The 15,549-nt window shown below is 43.7% G+C and overlaps 1 protein-coding gene across 2 annotated transcripts in view; it reads right to left on the minus strand.

Annotated features, from left to right (window-relative positions):
• Positions 1 to 15,549, minus strand: part of ELAPOR2 (endosome-lysosome associated apoptosis and autophagy regulator family member 2) — a 108,568-nt gene that overhangs the window by 14,943 nt on the left and 78,076 nt on the right. For both annotated transcript variants that reach the window (XM_065857093.2, XM_071803505.1), the window contains 10 exons: positions 13,499 to 13,604; positions 12,701 to 12,853; positions 11,537 to 11,625; positions 8,181 to 8,361; positions 7,309 to 7,437; positions 6,148 to 6,238; positions 4,932 to 5,034; positions 3,587 to 3,724; positions 2,523 to 2,786; positions 1,457 to 1,630 (listed from right to left, as the gene is read on the minus strand). In XM_065857093.2, coding sequence (XP_065713165.1) covers positions 1,457 to 1,630; positions 2,523 to 2,786; positions 3,587 to 3,724; positions 4,932 to 5,034; positions 6,148 to 6,238; positions 7,309 to 7,437; positions 8,181 to 8,361; positions 11,537 to 11,625; positions 12,701 to 12,853; positions 13,499 to 13,604 — 1,428 coding nt within the window. The remainder of the gene's footprint in view (positions 1 to 1,456; positions 1,631 to 2,522; positions 2,787 to 3,586; positions 3,725 to 4,931; positions 5,035 to 6,147; positions 6,239 to 7,308; positions 7,438 to 8,180; positions 8,362 to 11,536; positions 11,626 to 12,700; positions 12,854 to 13,498; positions 13,605 to 15,549) is intronic.

A 15,549-nucleotide genomic window follows, 5' to 3' on the forward strand; every position in this document is an offset into this window, starting at 1 on the left:
ACAAGGAAGCTGTCGGCTGTTGATAGGATGCGAAAAAGTTTGGAAAAGGAGAGAGTGCAAACTTCTTGACTGCAGATGGATGAGTTTCTTCCCTGCACCTTAGAAACAACTTGATGTTTCTGTCATGAGAGGGACAAGTTGCAACAACAAACTGTGCCACTCTGAAACCTCCAATTAAAGTCTTTTACAGACCTATAAACACGATGTCACCTCTGGTATGTGTCTTATCAGAAACCTGTGCTACAAAGCACTCTTTTTTTTTATCTTGACAGCATAGTGTTTACTTGCAGAGCATAATAAAATGGCTTGCAATGGAAAACCATGTTTCCCTTGCCTTTAAAACACTGTAGAATACCTCTTTATTTGGGATTTAATCCAGATCAAATATTCTCAGATCACAAATACATAAAACCCCTAAATAGATACATAGTCTTCAAGGCTGCATTAATGTCACATGCTGAGATCAGTGCTGGAATCTCAGAGCAACAGCAAGGAAAGATGAATTAGCAGACTCAGTTGTCCTGATAGAACACCAAACATTCAGGACCCACTCATACGGTTGGTAGTACTGTAGCACACCTGCACTAATTTGGGCAAATGAAGACCACATGGGAGAGCGCATCGCTGTACCTTTGTGGGTCTAGTTGTCAGCAGCTTTAATTGAGAAGGGTATGTAAAAACATGGTTAAGTCCAAAAGTATGCAAAACACTGTAAAGAAATGGGACTACTCATTTGCTTCAACTCATGCAAACCCTTTGGAACATGGGAGAGAGACTTCAGAACTTTACAGGGCTGAACATCAATGTAAACTGCACGCACTGACCTTTGCAGGACAATATACATTGTTGGTACTGCTCTGAAATTTCAATGTATGTGACAACATGCTCTGGTACAGTCCAAGCCCCAGATGTAAAAACTCTGATTCTGGGGCAAAGACTGTTTGCATTCACAAAGTAAAAACGTTTCCACCACTCTATAAGGCTATAATCAAAGTCAGCAACAAGCACCTCGGACGCTGGCAGAAAGCAGGGGCACCAGGTGCTCTGCTGACAGCAACATCTCCAGCCAAGTCATGAGGGAAAAATATGGAAAGAAGCTGGCAACCAAAAGACTCAGACTCTTCAGTTGAGTTCCTTGGTGCCAGCACAAAAGGTCAGAGTTGTGACCCAAGTGACTTCAAGGCACAAGAACTAAGAAAAGGTAGGGATGTGATAGGGTTTTTCTTCTGACCATCACTTACGCCTAAAACACTCTCATCTCTTTTCTGGAAAATCACTTGGCTGCTCAAAAGCCCCCCTGCACTGCCGAGCAAGATCCAGAGAAAAGTGTTTACAGTGTTGGTGACAGCTCAGCTGTAGAGGAGTCCTTGTCCTTTCTCAGTGTGATCCCACAGAACAACAACACGGGCAGTAAATTGGTCAATGCCCCCCAACACTTGACACCAGGTGAGCTCACCTCATTCCCACACAGGCTGATGTTAAAGAAGTGGAAGAACTTGGTCCCTCTGGAGGTGAAGCTGGGTCCGCTCATCAATGAGCCCACCTGGCTGAGGTTGCTAAAATCATAATTCAGGCTCTGGTTATCCTTGATGTATGACACCAGGCAGTCACTGAAGCAGGCAGAGTGATCCTTCAGAAGAAGAAGCATCCATTAAAGAGCAGTTATGGGCCAGCAGCAAACCATTCACCCGGGAGTTAAAGCAAGCAGGCACAGGCAGAACTGCTCTCCATGTTAAGGATGGAGGAGAACTTGTCCTATTCCTGTAATTCACCTTTCCCTTGGGAGAATTCTCATTCCTGTTTCAGTCCCCTGTAATCACACATCAGGACTTCAATACTCCCTAAAGTTGGCCTTTCTGTTGTCCCCTGCACTAGCCAAGAAAATGCAGTTTCTTGCTTTGTTTTGTGTGGGTGCTTTTAGGATCCCAATATCCCAGCTTAAAGCCCCATAGATAGACCAGAACATGGCCTCAGTTACACTTGTATCTTGCAAAGGAAACAAAAGAAACAGCTCAAGAAACAGGGACAAAATATGAACCCAGCTGGAGTAAGGCAGAAAATTAACCAAATGGAGCAGTTCTTTAAGCCCCTGTGCAGCTCCTTGCCAAAGGATGCTGCACATTATAAATGCTTATCTAGCCTTCAGGGCAATTTCATATAAGAGGAATTTGTTACAGGTTTCTAGAGGCACATAAACGTTATCCAGCTGAGGAAGTCTCTGAGTTTAAAACAGCAAAAGTCTGGGACAGTTTTAGGTGGAACTAACACATGTGCTATTACATTGTCCTCAATGTAGCTTCTTGAAATGAACCTTTATTTGAGCCAGCATGATCCATTTTATCTTCTTATTGCATGTTTATAAACTGAAATTAGACCAGGGACATATTTGGAAGAATGGGGTCGTTGGTTACAATTATACTTCAATGCTCACAATGCTCATACCTGCAGGAAAGCACTAAAATTGACCCTTTGAGTGCTTATATCCCAACCTGCCCTATCTCAGACACACTCAGTTTCTGCACCTTAGTGCTCTTGCTGCCAGGCCCACATGGGATGCAGGCCTCCATGCCGTAGACCTGGTGGATGGACAGGAAGGTGTTGGCCGGACACTCCTTGCACTGGCTGGTCTCCTTCTCGATGTAATGCCCCGCTGGGCAGGGCACACAGGATGAGCCAGACTGCTCAGAACCCAGTGCACAGGCCCGGCAAGAAGAGGCAACTCCATCCACTGCGTTGGTCACCGTGATGGAGTAGATCTTTGCCATGTCATTGATGAACTGTCTGCTCTGAAACAAGAGGCAAGGAAACCACCCTAGTGCCGTTGCACCATTGCATGTGGACACTAAAACCAGTGCTGTGCACCAGGGCAACTATTCCGGGATTGGCTTATGCATTCACCTGACTTTCATTAAAAATAAAAAAAAAATACACAGAACAATAACATAGAATGTCCTGAGTTGGAAGGGACCCACAAGGATCATCGAGTCCAACTCTTTTCCCTGCACAGGACAACCCCACAGTTCACACCATGTGTCTGACGGTGATGTCCAGTCTCTTCTTCAACACTGTCAGGCTGTGACACCTCCCTGGGGAGCCTGTTCCAGTGCTCCAGCACCCTCTGGGGTAAGAACCTTTTCCTAATGTCCAACCTGAACCTCCCCTGGCACATCCTCCTGACATTCCCTCAGGTTCTGTCATTGATTGCTAAAGAGAAGAGCTCAGCTCCTGCCCCTCCTGCTCCCTTGTGATGAAGCTGTAGCCACCATGAGGTCTCCCCTCAGTCTCCTCCAGGCTGAACAAACCAAGTGACTTTAGCCACTCCTCATACAGGTTCCCCTTCAAACCCTTCACCAACTTCATAAACACTCTCCAAACCCTTCACCAACTTCTGGACACTCTCCAGTAGCTTTATATCCTTTTATATCTTTCTTCAATATGGTTCATCCCCAGACGCCTCCCAGGGGTGAGGTGACAGCCATTGACCCTCTACAAAAAACTTGTGAGCTTCAGTGGAGGACAAGAGCTCTGGCAGTGAGTGTCCAAGGAAGGCTGTGCTATAAAGCCATGTACATTAACAAGTACTTACATCTTGGCCCTCGTTTATTCTCTGAAAGGCCCAGGTGAATGTAAAGGAAGCATTTTTGGAGATGATGTGAGTGTAGGATTGTTTCTCTTTACTTCTTTCCCACGATTCCACCACATTGGTATTTTTTCGATTAATGTCCTACAAAATGGATGTGAATCTCTTTTAAAAAACAAAAGTGTGGTCATACCACACTAAACACCAGTAATAATATAGAGATTAGTATATACTTTACAATTGCATTTAATGTTTAATAAAGAAGAGCAAACATATTTATTCTCTTTTCCACTACTAGTAATTTTTCAACTGAGAATGGGTGTCTATTCCAAAATATGTTCTAATTCACACAACAGTTAAGTTCAAAGTCCTATAGTAGGTTATAAACATTATGAGGACAGATTTAGTACAGTGGTTCTTTCAGATTTGAAATTCTGTTCATGTGTAAAACATGTGGGTAGTGCCAGAGCACAGAAAGGGGAAGGCTCAAGTTCAAAGAAAATCATAGTTTATGACATCTTCAGGCACCTACTTCGTTGGCGTCTCTACTGAAATAGAACCGAGGCCAAGAAGGCAGTGTCAAAGTTTACATGAGAAAATGCTGTTCAATCTCTGTTTGTACTTCTTATTCTCCATCAACTGTAAATGTTCCAGTGAAAGATGCTTTTCCTTTAAAACAGATTCCTTTAAATTACCAGTAAAGGCAGATTTCTTCAAATTACCACCTAATTTCCACTTAAATCTCTTTAAATTAACAGTAGATTCATGTGAAGTACCACTAAATCAAAAACAAACTAAAAAAAAAAACAACCAGCTTTACTTTGCAATAGAAGGGGCAAGGGAGCTGTCGCAGATCCAGTTACCTTCCTCAGCTGATGGACTTTCAATAAGCAGATGAGGAAAGTAAAAAACATGCCACTGTGCTTTCACAAATGTCCGCCTGCTGCCCTACGAACTCCCTGGGTCACCAACAGGATCAAGACCAGGTTTCCGAATTTTCCATTTCCCAGGCTTGACTTGTGACTCCACTAAACTTCTGGAGGTTAACTTGACTGCACAAGAGACACTGAGAATTTTATCAGTTTAACAGGGGCAAATTTGGCTCTTTAGTGTCCAGTGATTTCTTTTAAAGTAAACAGATAACCAGGAATTGTTCACAACTCATGTGGTAGAGGAATTTCGCTAAGTCATTCACAAAATCCTTCTTGCAAGGGCATCACAGATATTAAACTAATGTCATACTTAGTCATAATAAACCAAGCGCAACTAATCACGCCTACGTAGAGGTATTAAAGTGACATGTGGAATACCAGGCTCAGTCCTCAGTCATGGAGAGACAGGCCTCACTCACCGCCATAAAGTACAGCACACAATCTGCTGAACAGATGGTCTCAAAAATAAAAGTAATCCGTCCTAGTTCTGACCCAGTCGCTCCTGTCACTGATGTCGGAGGTCTGTTTAACAGAGAAGGAACGAAACATTTACAAGATGCTCTCCAGACAGGCAGCAGTCAATCCTTCAAATTGCTTTTCGTACAGCGGGAAAACCATCAAAGTCCTGTCACATAAAACCTGCTCTTGCAGAACTGCGGAAGCCAGGTTTGCACAGCGGCTCTGCGCTGGGTATTGGGCACAGCAGGGTGATTTTAAGTGTCTGACTCCTTTATGGTGCAGTTCTCTCCTTACAATCAACACCTGAACCTGATGATATCAGTAGGGAATCTTATTGCTTAAATGCGTTACATGCTTTAAATGATCTACACTGATTTAATTGCATTTACCCTCCACCAGTTTTCAGGAGTTTAATGAAAACCAGAAGTATTCAGTGTGCTCCCCTGAAAAGCATTAAATGGTAAACTGGGACATGTTGAGCTTCTCCATGGATATATTTCTTGCTTCTATTTTAATTGTTGTTTGCCCATACTGTAAAATAAAAATCAGGGTTTGCTCACTGGGTGTAAGAAGTCACAAGCTCCCTCAGCTGAGGTACAGCAAAGGGAGGGTGAGGTTAATTTTGCCATACCTTATGTGTCTCAATATTTGGCACCTGGTCTGAGCTAGGAGTCTGAGTTCACTCTTTTGACAAAGAGATATGAGCACCTCAAACAGCTATTTCACCTAAAAGTCCAGGAGGCACCGCAGAAGAACAGGACATCCCACCTCTCCTGGACCTCTCCAGATATACAGCACGAAGTAACTTGGATTTCTGTAAAAAACCTTCAGGGCAGGCACCAGTATCCACCCTACGGTAGGTTCAGCTGGTTACCTTGGGATAATTTAGGAACAGAGGGATAAGAATGTATTTTCTTTGTTCCAAACAGTCAATCAGCTGACATCTCAGACTGAAGCAAACACTGCTAAAAACTAAGGTCTTAGAGAATCGTCTGCTGCAATGGGTTGACTGAGGGCACAGGAATAAAATCCAAGTTTCCTCTTGTCTCTCATTCATTACATCATTGCACTTCAAAAAAGAAAACTCAGTTCATCCCACGGGTAATACATAATAGGTGTAAGAGAAACAAATAAATGAGAAATAGATTAAAAAAAGAAAAAAATCCTGTTCCTCACTTGAATCCCGGGATGTGCAGGTTCAGGATAAGATAGTCATTGTCAGAGCCTCCTGCCCCACTCTGGATGTGATCACCGGCCACTTCCCAACCTTCACAGAAGAAAAAAAAGAAATCAAGAAATGGATGGTTTCTGGGTCATATGGAAAATAAAAAAATATCTGTTATCACACTTTGTAAAGCGATTCAGTACTTCAGTATGTTTTAAAGATGAGTGGTATACACTGTTGTTAGGGAAGTTCCTTTTTCCCTGGGTTTCCCATAGCAGAGACTTGGGCATGGATTCCAGAAATTCTTCAATAAGCTAAGGCAGACTATTTCCTGATACTGTAGAGCAGTATAACAATGCTTTTGAATGACAAATTGTAGTAATTGTATGAACTGATGATTTTATAGGCAAATGTCACCGTGAAATCAGCAAAGCAATTGAAATTCCTTGACCTTTGCTGTGCAGCTCATTGGGGATGATCCATCTGATCTCTTTCAGACTTAAAACAGATGAATCAATGAATCTATGTGCTAAATTTTAAGCATATACTCCAGTGCCCCTTTTCTCAACACACATAAGTTAAAGCTTGAGTTAATATCAGCCTGACAGGGCAGATCAAACTGAGGAAAACCTTGCAGAGAAGGCTAGAGGTGAGAGAAGTCCCGAACGGGATCATTTTCACTGGCGAGCTGTGACTGCTCTCTGCTGCAATCTTAGCATATGTGCAGAGAGAAAGTTCTGAGTGCAAAATGAAGAAAATCACAGATTTTACTTAAGTTTTCCAGAAGAATTATGTGTGACCTCGACAGGCAAAGTTATCACAAAACATGAGAGGAGATGAACTTAGAGAGAAGTCAAATCATTGTGTTTTTTTCAATGGGGATAATCAGATGCATCAAAGTCGATGGTGAGATAGGTCCTTGGCCGAGAGGACTTCGCACAGGCTGCAGCTCCTGCCCTCTTCTGGTATACAAGAGATTTTTTTATTTCTTGTGATATTGTGACATTGCTTCCTACAGGACATTTCAAGCATGGTGCAGTTAAAGAAAAGAGGGGAAACTGCGTTGTGACGCACGCAGCAAAGAGCACGCACATCTTGATGGGTGCTCCATTACAACAGTGACCATCGCAGGAGAAAGACAGGCACATAACAACAGGGGGAGTTTGGCTCACCGTTCATCCCATCGCACTTGGAGTTGCCGACATTAAAGCAAGACGTCTTCATGTTGCCTGGCAGGATGTTCCACCACTTGTACTCAAACCCAAGAGCTGGTTCAGTCCCAGCAGGGCAGGCTTTGCACTCTACAGGGTGAGAGGGCAGGAAAAGGATATCACATGGCCAAAGCGCATCTCAAGGTGTTTCAAAGAACATAGATATTACTTTTTTACTCTCTGGGGCAAGTAATGAGCAAAGAATATAATTTGTTTCTTTATAATTAAATGGTCAAAGACTTATCAGGACCAGAAACGTAGAAAAAAGACTAGCATTTTATAAATCGCAGATCATAACCTTGTGGTAAGTAATCTGCAAGTGATCCCCAAACAGGACTTCCTTTACAATGGCTTCAGCTGAAGCTTTGATCATACTGCTAAACATGAGATCCCACAAAATGCTGTAGGTGACCACTAGGCAAATACATCTCAGAATCAGCAAGCCAGAGTCTAGGCTAGACAATGTTGGCAAGGTACTCATCTGGTAGTGCTTAAAATGGTATTTTCAGAGGGAAGAACTTGGCATGGACAGGAGAATGGGTGAGGAGGAATTACTGACTGTAAAAGTTCTGATTCCTTTCTCAGAATTCCTTAAATAACCCTCAGGATGTTTATACCAGCCAAGAAATGTATCCAGAACACAGCAGGTCAAATTAGAGCAGCAGAAGGCTTCAGAGAGAAAGAAGATATCAAACTCCCTCTCTCCAACATTATTACATAAATATTTTATGCAAAATGAATTCTGGCTTATAATGATGGATCATTAAACAAAGTCACACGGAAGCTGACAACTGCTTTTGGGGACACTAAGCAGTTTTTTTGTCGACTCCTACCCTGTGTCCCATCTGAAAAGGTGCCTGGTGGGCAAGGAGTGCAGGAAGATGAGGCGTTGTTATAAAAGCCAGGATTGCAGGGTGGACAATCCTTCCTCTCTCCAGAAGGAGGTAGTGTCAACGCTTCAGGGAGATCTTCTCTGCAAATCTTCGGTTCAATCCATTTGTACATGATCTGAGTCTGGAAAGAGAAGACACTGAGCTCACATGGTGTTTTAGGAAGTTTTAGAACTAGACGTACCAGTCAAGGTCCTCCTTGTAAATGAAATTAAGGTATTGCCAACATTTTAGGCCAAAAACACACCTTGCACATCCAGGACAATAAAGGGAAGGGCAGTGAAGGGAAACAGAAGTGGCTGGGTTCACAGGTGATTCCAAGATTTCAGGCCTCAAGAGCAGAGCAAAAATGTTTATGGATTTTACCATGAAAATGTTTCTGAGGAATGTCAGATAAATAATTCTAACAACAGCATAAGCAATCTCTGCATTTTAACCATAGTAACCCAAAATATAACTTCTGCATTATAAAATCCCTTTATCAGGAAGGCTTCTGTTAACAGAGAACATCACAAGTTCTGCATTTTCTCTACATTGGCCTGTTCTTCGAAATGTCCTCAATTTCTCTCCAGCCATTTTCACCTACTGAAGAAATGCCAAAACCACACAGGAACAATTCCAACCCCTACCCAGTCCCTCCACATTACACAAGGAGCAGTCCATAAACACTAACATGAGTCAATCCTTGGCATGATCATGTACAACAGGATCACTTCTTTGCCATCACCTCTCTTTGACAACACACAAGGTGAGATGCATCACCCATGGTGTTGGGTTTTAAATTTTATGTGTCTTTGAGTCTATCCCTGAAAGGGTTTAATATCTCAAGACAAAAATTAGTTGAGTTCCAGAGCAAGATTAACTTGCCCAGAGCTCTCCCTCCAAGTAGTTCTACCCTTTCATCCTAGCAGTGCAACCAGGCATCCTTGAGGCCAGAGGCATGGGTACAGAGCTTGTCAGGAGAGATTTAACCTTACGATTTTGGTTCAGGGCCCTGAATATGTGCCCCTGCCAAATCAAATATTGAGCTGCTTGTGCTCAACGTTAGCCCTCTGATAACACAGAGCTGCTCAAGAAGTATTCACCAGTCTTGAAGCTGTTCAGAAAAAAAGCTGGAAGAAGCCTCAGTGCAGGCTCAGGTCTGGGCTCCTGGGAGCTGCAATTAAGCTGAGTGTCTCACCCTTGATCCCTGCCTGAGCTGTGTTGCAGCCATGCCTGTGCCGGGTCACGTACCCTGGCTGATCCACATCCTGACTGATGGGCGGACTCGATGGGAGACAACAATGTCTTTCCAGTGTAAAACCTGGCTGATTTTAGTAAGTCACAGATCCACAGGCCCTTAGGTTGGTGTTTTACAGCCACTGTTCACCTGAAGACGGGCTGCAGAGTCAGGCCCTCTCATGGGACTGCATCACATGGAGAGATGGACCTGTTGGAGAGGGGCCAGAGGAGCCACAGAAATGATCTGAGGCTGGAACAGCTCTGCTGGGAGGATAGGCTGAGAGAGTTGGGGTGTTCAGCTGGAGAAGAGAAGGCTCTGGGGAAACCTTATTGTGGTCTTTCTGTACTTAAAAGGGGTCGATAAGAAAGATGGGGACAAACATTTTAGCAGGGCCTGTTGTGATAGGACAAGGGGCGATGGTTTTAAACTAAAGGTGAGATACAAGCTAGATATGAGGAAGAAATGTTTTACACTGTGGGTGGTGAAACACTGGCCCAGGTTGCCCAGAGAGGTGATGGATGTCACATCCCTGGAGACATTTAAGGCCAGGCTGGATGGGGCTCTGAGCAACCTGATCTGGGTGAAGATGTCCTTGTTCATCGCAAGGTGTTGGATTAGATGGCTTTTGAAGGTCCTTTCCAACTCAAACTATTCTATGATTCTACGGCTGGCAAGTACAGCAAACGCAGACTGATTTCCAGAGACGCAGAGCACTAAGTGGTGAAAGCAGTCCTGAAAACCCCGTATCTGTGCATTTATGACACATGTTGTTGTTGCAACTGATCTGCAGAAAGACCCACCACTCTGTATTCTGATGATGCCCATCAGCAAAGGGAAAACCCACTGACGAGACAGGAAGAGGGTCAATGGCAGGAGCTTATTCAAAGCCAGCATGCCTTGAATTGCACAGAGCAGTGACAGGGTACTCTATAGGAGATTGCAATTAAAGGGGTACCTGGGGGTGTAACAGTGAACACTGTTGCTGATTCCTTGAGTCATTAAGGAAAGTTAATCAGTGAGTCAAGAACAGGTTGTAGAGCCTGCCAGCTCTGGGGCTAAACTCACTGATGCTTTGTTAATAAAGCATGTGAATTCTCAGCTGCATTTTAGAACTGGCTGACAAGGAGACTCCAAAATACTCCATGCTGCCAGCAAATATTGGGCCAGCAACCTACAGGTGCTATGGATTTTGACTAGTTGTTATCCCATTCAGATCTATGAGGGATGGAAAAGGGAAGAAAAAGAGATAAAACAGGCCTGAGCATGTGTCCACACCTCTATGGGCTCTGTATCCCTGTAATTAGGAGTTTCTTCTCCAAATCCCACCAAAATACTGCTGGGACAAAGAGCAGGAGAGCTCCAAAGCCATGCTGCTCCACCAGTGGGTCCCTGTATGAGAGATCCAGTGGATCTAAGATCTCTGGGTGAAATAATCTACTGAGAGTCCAGATGTTCCAAGGCATCTCATGAGGCAAGCACATTATTATCAACTAATCTCTGCTGCTGCACATGGATACTCACAGGCTATGTATATACCATTATTTCAACAGACCATGGGCTCTTTTTTGATGCAATGACCAGGGGACATCATACCTATGCAGAGAAATGTTCTTTCACCTGCAACAGGTACGGTCATTCTCCTGTGCACCTGAATTGTGTCTGGGCATTGCTGGGACAGGGCAAGTTGTCACAAGCCAAAAGGATGCCAGGAAAGAGCACTATCAACTAAACAGTATGGTTTGTTCTGGGACAGTACTTCAGCTTGTGTTCCAACCCTGTTCTTTTATGAGTGTGGAGGTAGCACCAGTGACACAGGTAGACTAATCAAGAGTGAAAGAAGCCTAGCATTTCACGACAGATACCTTAAGCAGACCCACGACAGGCCGATTCTTGCAGATGAAGAAATGCTGGAGAGAAAGTAGCTAAAGGACAAGCCCAAATCAGAGAGATTCAATGCTGAAAGCAAAATTGAGAAAGCAGTTGGGAAAGTCATTCCTAGAAACTCTACCTTGTTTTCAAATCAAGAGATCACAGTAAGCTCAATGAGCTTAAAAATAGTATAGTGCCTACTACTTACTTTTCCTTCCTTATCACATGGGGTGTGGATCTGGAAAAAGTCTTTGCTTGTGCATGGAGGTCGCTCTATACAGGCACTGGATCCTTCCTCTAAAAAGAAAGGGTAAAGAACAGGATGTTAAACTATCAAATGATCCCTGGAAACAACCGTAATGAGCTTAAAATCTGGAGATCAAGGTGAGTCAGCAGCAAAATACAAAATGAGAATGAAAAATCAAACTCTTAATGGAGTCTACATGAACCTTCCCCTGAAATGAAGAGGCAAAAGAGGGAAAATACCAGCTATGCTTGTACTGTCACACTGAAATGCATTGATTTAGTATAATCAGGGAATCACTCAAACCCTCACCCCACTCCTTCAGCTTCAAGCAGTAATTTGTGTAGTTTGCCAAGCACGGGAATTTGTTTTCACTTGATATGGAACAAAAAAACTCTCTAACCCATTAGAAACTTCCTTACAACACTGGTCCAATTTTTCCTGTTCCCAGATATTTTTGCAAAGTTTCCATTCCCATCATGAGCAGAGGCATAGGTCCCCAAGCATTTGTCGTAATCTGTGACAGCAGGTGCTATGGTCAACAAATGATTCTTCAAAAACTGTCTTATAAAACAACTACAACAAAGAAAATAATTTTGACCATGAGGGATGGATGGTGCTTGTGTTATTTGATGATTACCAGCTGGGAATGCAGAGAACTTTGGGGACTAGGGTTATCAACTAGATCACCACATCTTCCAACCACACAGGAGGTAGGGATAGGCCAGGAGATGATTTATAGAGAGGAGACTCCTAGAAACATGACAAGTCTGAAGAGAGTGCTGAAGCCAGTTCAGGTCATCACCAACTGATAACACAAATTACCACAAGAGGGCAGAGCACAACTGTTATTATCTCTCAGAAGAACCATTCCCTTCGAGGTCATAAAAGGTCTCCATCCCTTTCTGCTAACACAGGTGACAGCCAAGATCTAGTATGTCCAGTTATGCACATATGTGCCCTCTGCAGCTTCTTGGAAGCCCCATCTTCATTTCTGTTTCAGTAGCTCAACTGAAGACTACACTTCATTGTTGGATAAAACCATTCTCATGTCTGCACGCAGAAACAGTTTATGAGCTTATGTACTCAGGTTCCCCTGGTTTTGCTTAACCCATTAGATTTCTGTACCTGCATAATACATTTCTTCTTTACATTTGGTGCACTCTTTAGCTCCTTTCTCAGAATAAGTATTTCTTGGACACACCTGGCACCCAGACGAACCTGGTTTGTCACTGAAGGTACCAGGCTTGCATGCGAAGCATTCAGATGTATACGCAACTCCTGTAAGGCAAATTACAGGTAAAAGACTGAAATACAGAGAGGTATGCCCCATTACTGCCTGCCTGCTTATGGGGGAAAGCAAGCCAGCTGGGTAACACAGCTTAAACATCACAGACTTTCACCGCTCACTTTAGACACTTTGGCTTTGCTGAGTCGCAATTTAGGTTTTTAATTTTTGCTCCTCAATGAAAGTCTGAGCAATGTAAGAAGCTTATGTGATACTTCGAGTTTGATCACACTTAGAACAGGACCAAAAGAGCAATCCCAGATCAATTAAGTTATTTAAATAGTATTTTAGCTGTCACTGTTATGATATATACATCCATTTATCAGTGTTGAGAGGCTTATCAATAAGCGTGGTCTTTACCACATTAAAGAAAATCCATTTATTAATCTTTCTCCCTATTTATGTGCTAAGCCAATGTTCCCCAGTAGATGGCATCATTTACCAGCTAAATAATTTTTTCAGCTTTCCCTGAGGGTGCGAAGTTTTGCTGCTCTGTTTCTACACTTCAGAGGAGGAGACAAGGAATAAGGGGGCTAAAAAAAGCCACTTTGGTGCTGGAGGCACACCAGTAGAAATAGCACTGGGCAAACACTGTGACAAAAGAGTGAGATAAGACCTAAAAGGCAAATATCACTTACCTTCAATTGTGATGTTTTTAACCAGAACTGGTTTTACTACTTTGGATCCCATGAGAATCCCTGTTGTTCTCCAGTATAATATGTTGCTACCTGATTTCAGCGTTACCTGCAACAACACACATGACAGTGAGCAGTTATCCCCTCAGCAATAATTTTATTTATTTCTTACTTCCATTACTCAGATTTCTTGCACCCTAGCAGAAATCCTTGCTGTTCCTAAGCTGCTTAGTGAGCCAAGAAGTAACAGGGAGACAGTTAGGCAGATGTGGTAGAGACATCTCTGCAGAGTGCCTACATACGCTTCATAAAAATGCTTCTCAACACTCCAGTTCCATGGAAAAACACCAAGAGCTGTTCCTGACCTTGTTGTAAGCAGAACTGGTAAAAAGTTGTTCCTGCCTCTATCCAATACCCCTGACACTGAGGAGCTTTTATCTCTAGCTCTACGATCAGATACAGTCAATCAGTTTGTTTTTGAAGCCTTGAGATACACTTTCACAAAGAAACCCAACATGACCCAGAGTTCAAAAATCCAGGCTCACAAGTGAGTTTTGTTTATAGGCTTTAAAAATCAAGCTCTGCCTACATCTAACACTATGGCATCATGATCAGGAAGCCAGGCACAAACCATTAATGTTTCCAGTAGCAGTCCCATCCCTCCTGCTCATTTCTGACCCTGAACAGCAGATGAGATGCAGAAAACAACCCAGTTTCATACTGTCTTGACCTACTCGTCTTCATGGCGTGGTTCAGCAAGTGGCTGCACCACCCCCATGCTGGCACAGGACGGGTGGTGGGTTGGTGGCACCATGGCTGGGATAAGGGGCAGAAGGAAGGCAGGACAACTTCTTTCAGCAGCAGTGTTGGTGCCTGCTGCCTTCAACCCACCTGTGTGACTACAATATCACGCTGCTCACTAAAAGCAGCAGGTTTACCAAGACCCTGCCTGCTCTGCAAAGTTGCACCATGGGATGAGAGGAAACGGCCTCAAGCTGCACCAGGGAAGGTTCAGACTGAACATTAGGAAACATTTATTCATGGAAAGGGTTGTCAGGCATTGGAACAGGCTGCCCAGGGAAGTGGTGGAGTCACCATCCATGGAGGTGTTTAAAAGAGACACAGATGAGGCTCTTAGGGACATTGTTTAGTGCTAGATTTAGGTTATTGTTGGACTCAGCGATCTTAAGGGTCTCTTCCAACTAAAATGATTTTATGATTCTATGATATCTACCTGTACAAGATACCTACTGACAACATAGTGATACTGGACTGAAGGTCCTCTATTTTCATACAAGGAGAGGGATAAACTCCACCAGCACAGGGGGCCAGGAAAACGAGATTTACAGTTGTTGTACAGGCCTGGCAGGACCACAGCTTTTGTTCACCCAGGATAAAGAGTCCAAAAATTCAGCAAAGTGGAAACACAGCACATTGTATCTCCCACTCCCCAAGCAGCTACTCTCCAGGGGAGCAGAAGAGAGCTGGGTTACCACAGGTAACAACAGAACTGGGGCCATATTGAACCAAACATCACGTTGTGTGGTGCAGAGATACCCAACATCAGTTCTAGTGCAGCAGGACTAACATGCTGAAAGCAGAGGCTGCAGGATCTGGAAAACTGGGCTCAAAGAAGCCACCGTGACAGGATTTGCAGTGAAGACAAAAGCCTTGAGGGGAGTCAGGATAGTCATCTCACTTAGCTCCTGTGTCTACATTTCAGCCAGGCATCCGAACAGCCTTCATAGTCAGAGAAGACGCACTTCCCCGATGATGAGCTCAGATGGCAGCATCTCTCATGCAGACACTGTTTACATCTCTCAGCGTACGCAAGTAGATGCCTTGGCCTTAGATCAACCTCTCAGCCTGCGACACTCACCCCTCCTCACCCAGCTCTCCTGCCTCCTGATGTGACTGGTGCAGGGCTTGCACTTGAGATAACAGGCACTGCCAACAGGAGCTGGCTCAGGAATACGGTTTCTCCTCCAGGAGAACAAGCAGACCATGGAAAACAGAGACCAGACTGCTGTCTATGCCCATAAAAAGCCTTTTCC

This window comes from Patagioenas fasciata, chromosome 1 (genome assembly GCF_037038585.1).
Source record: "Patagioenas fasciata isolate bPatFas1 chromosome 1, bPatFas1.hap1, whole genome shotgun sequence".
Lineage (NCBI taxonomy): Eukaryota > Metazoa > Chordata > Aves > Columbiformes > Columbidae > Patagioenas > Patagioenas fasciata.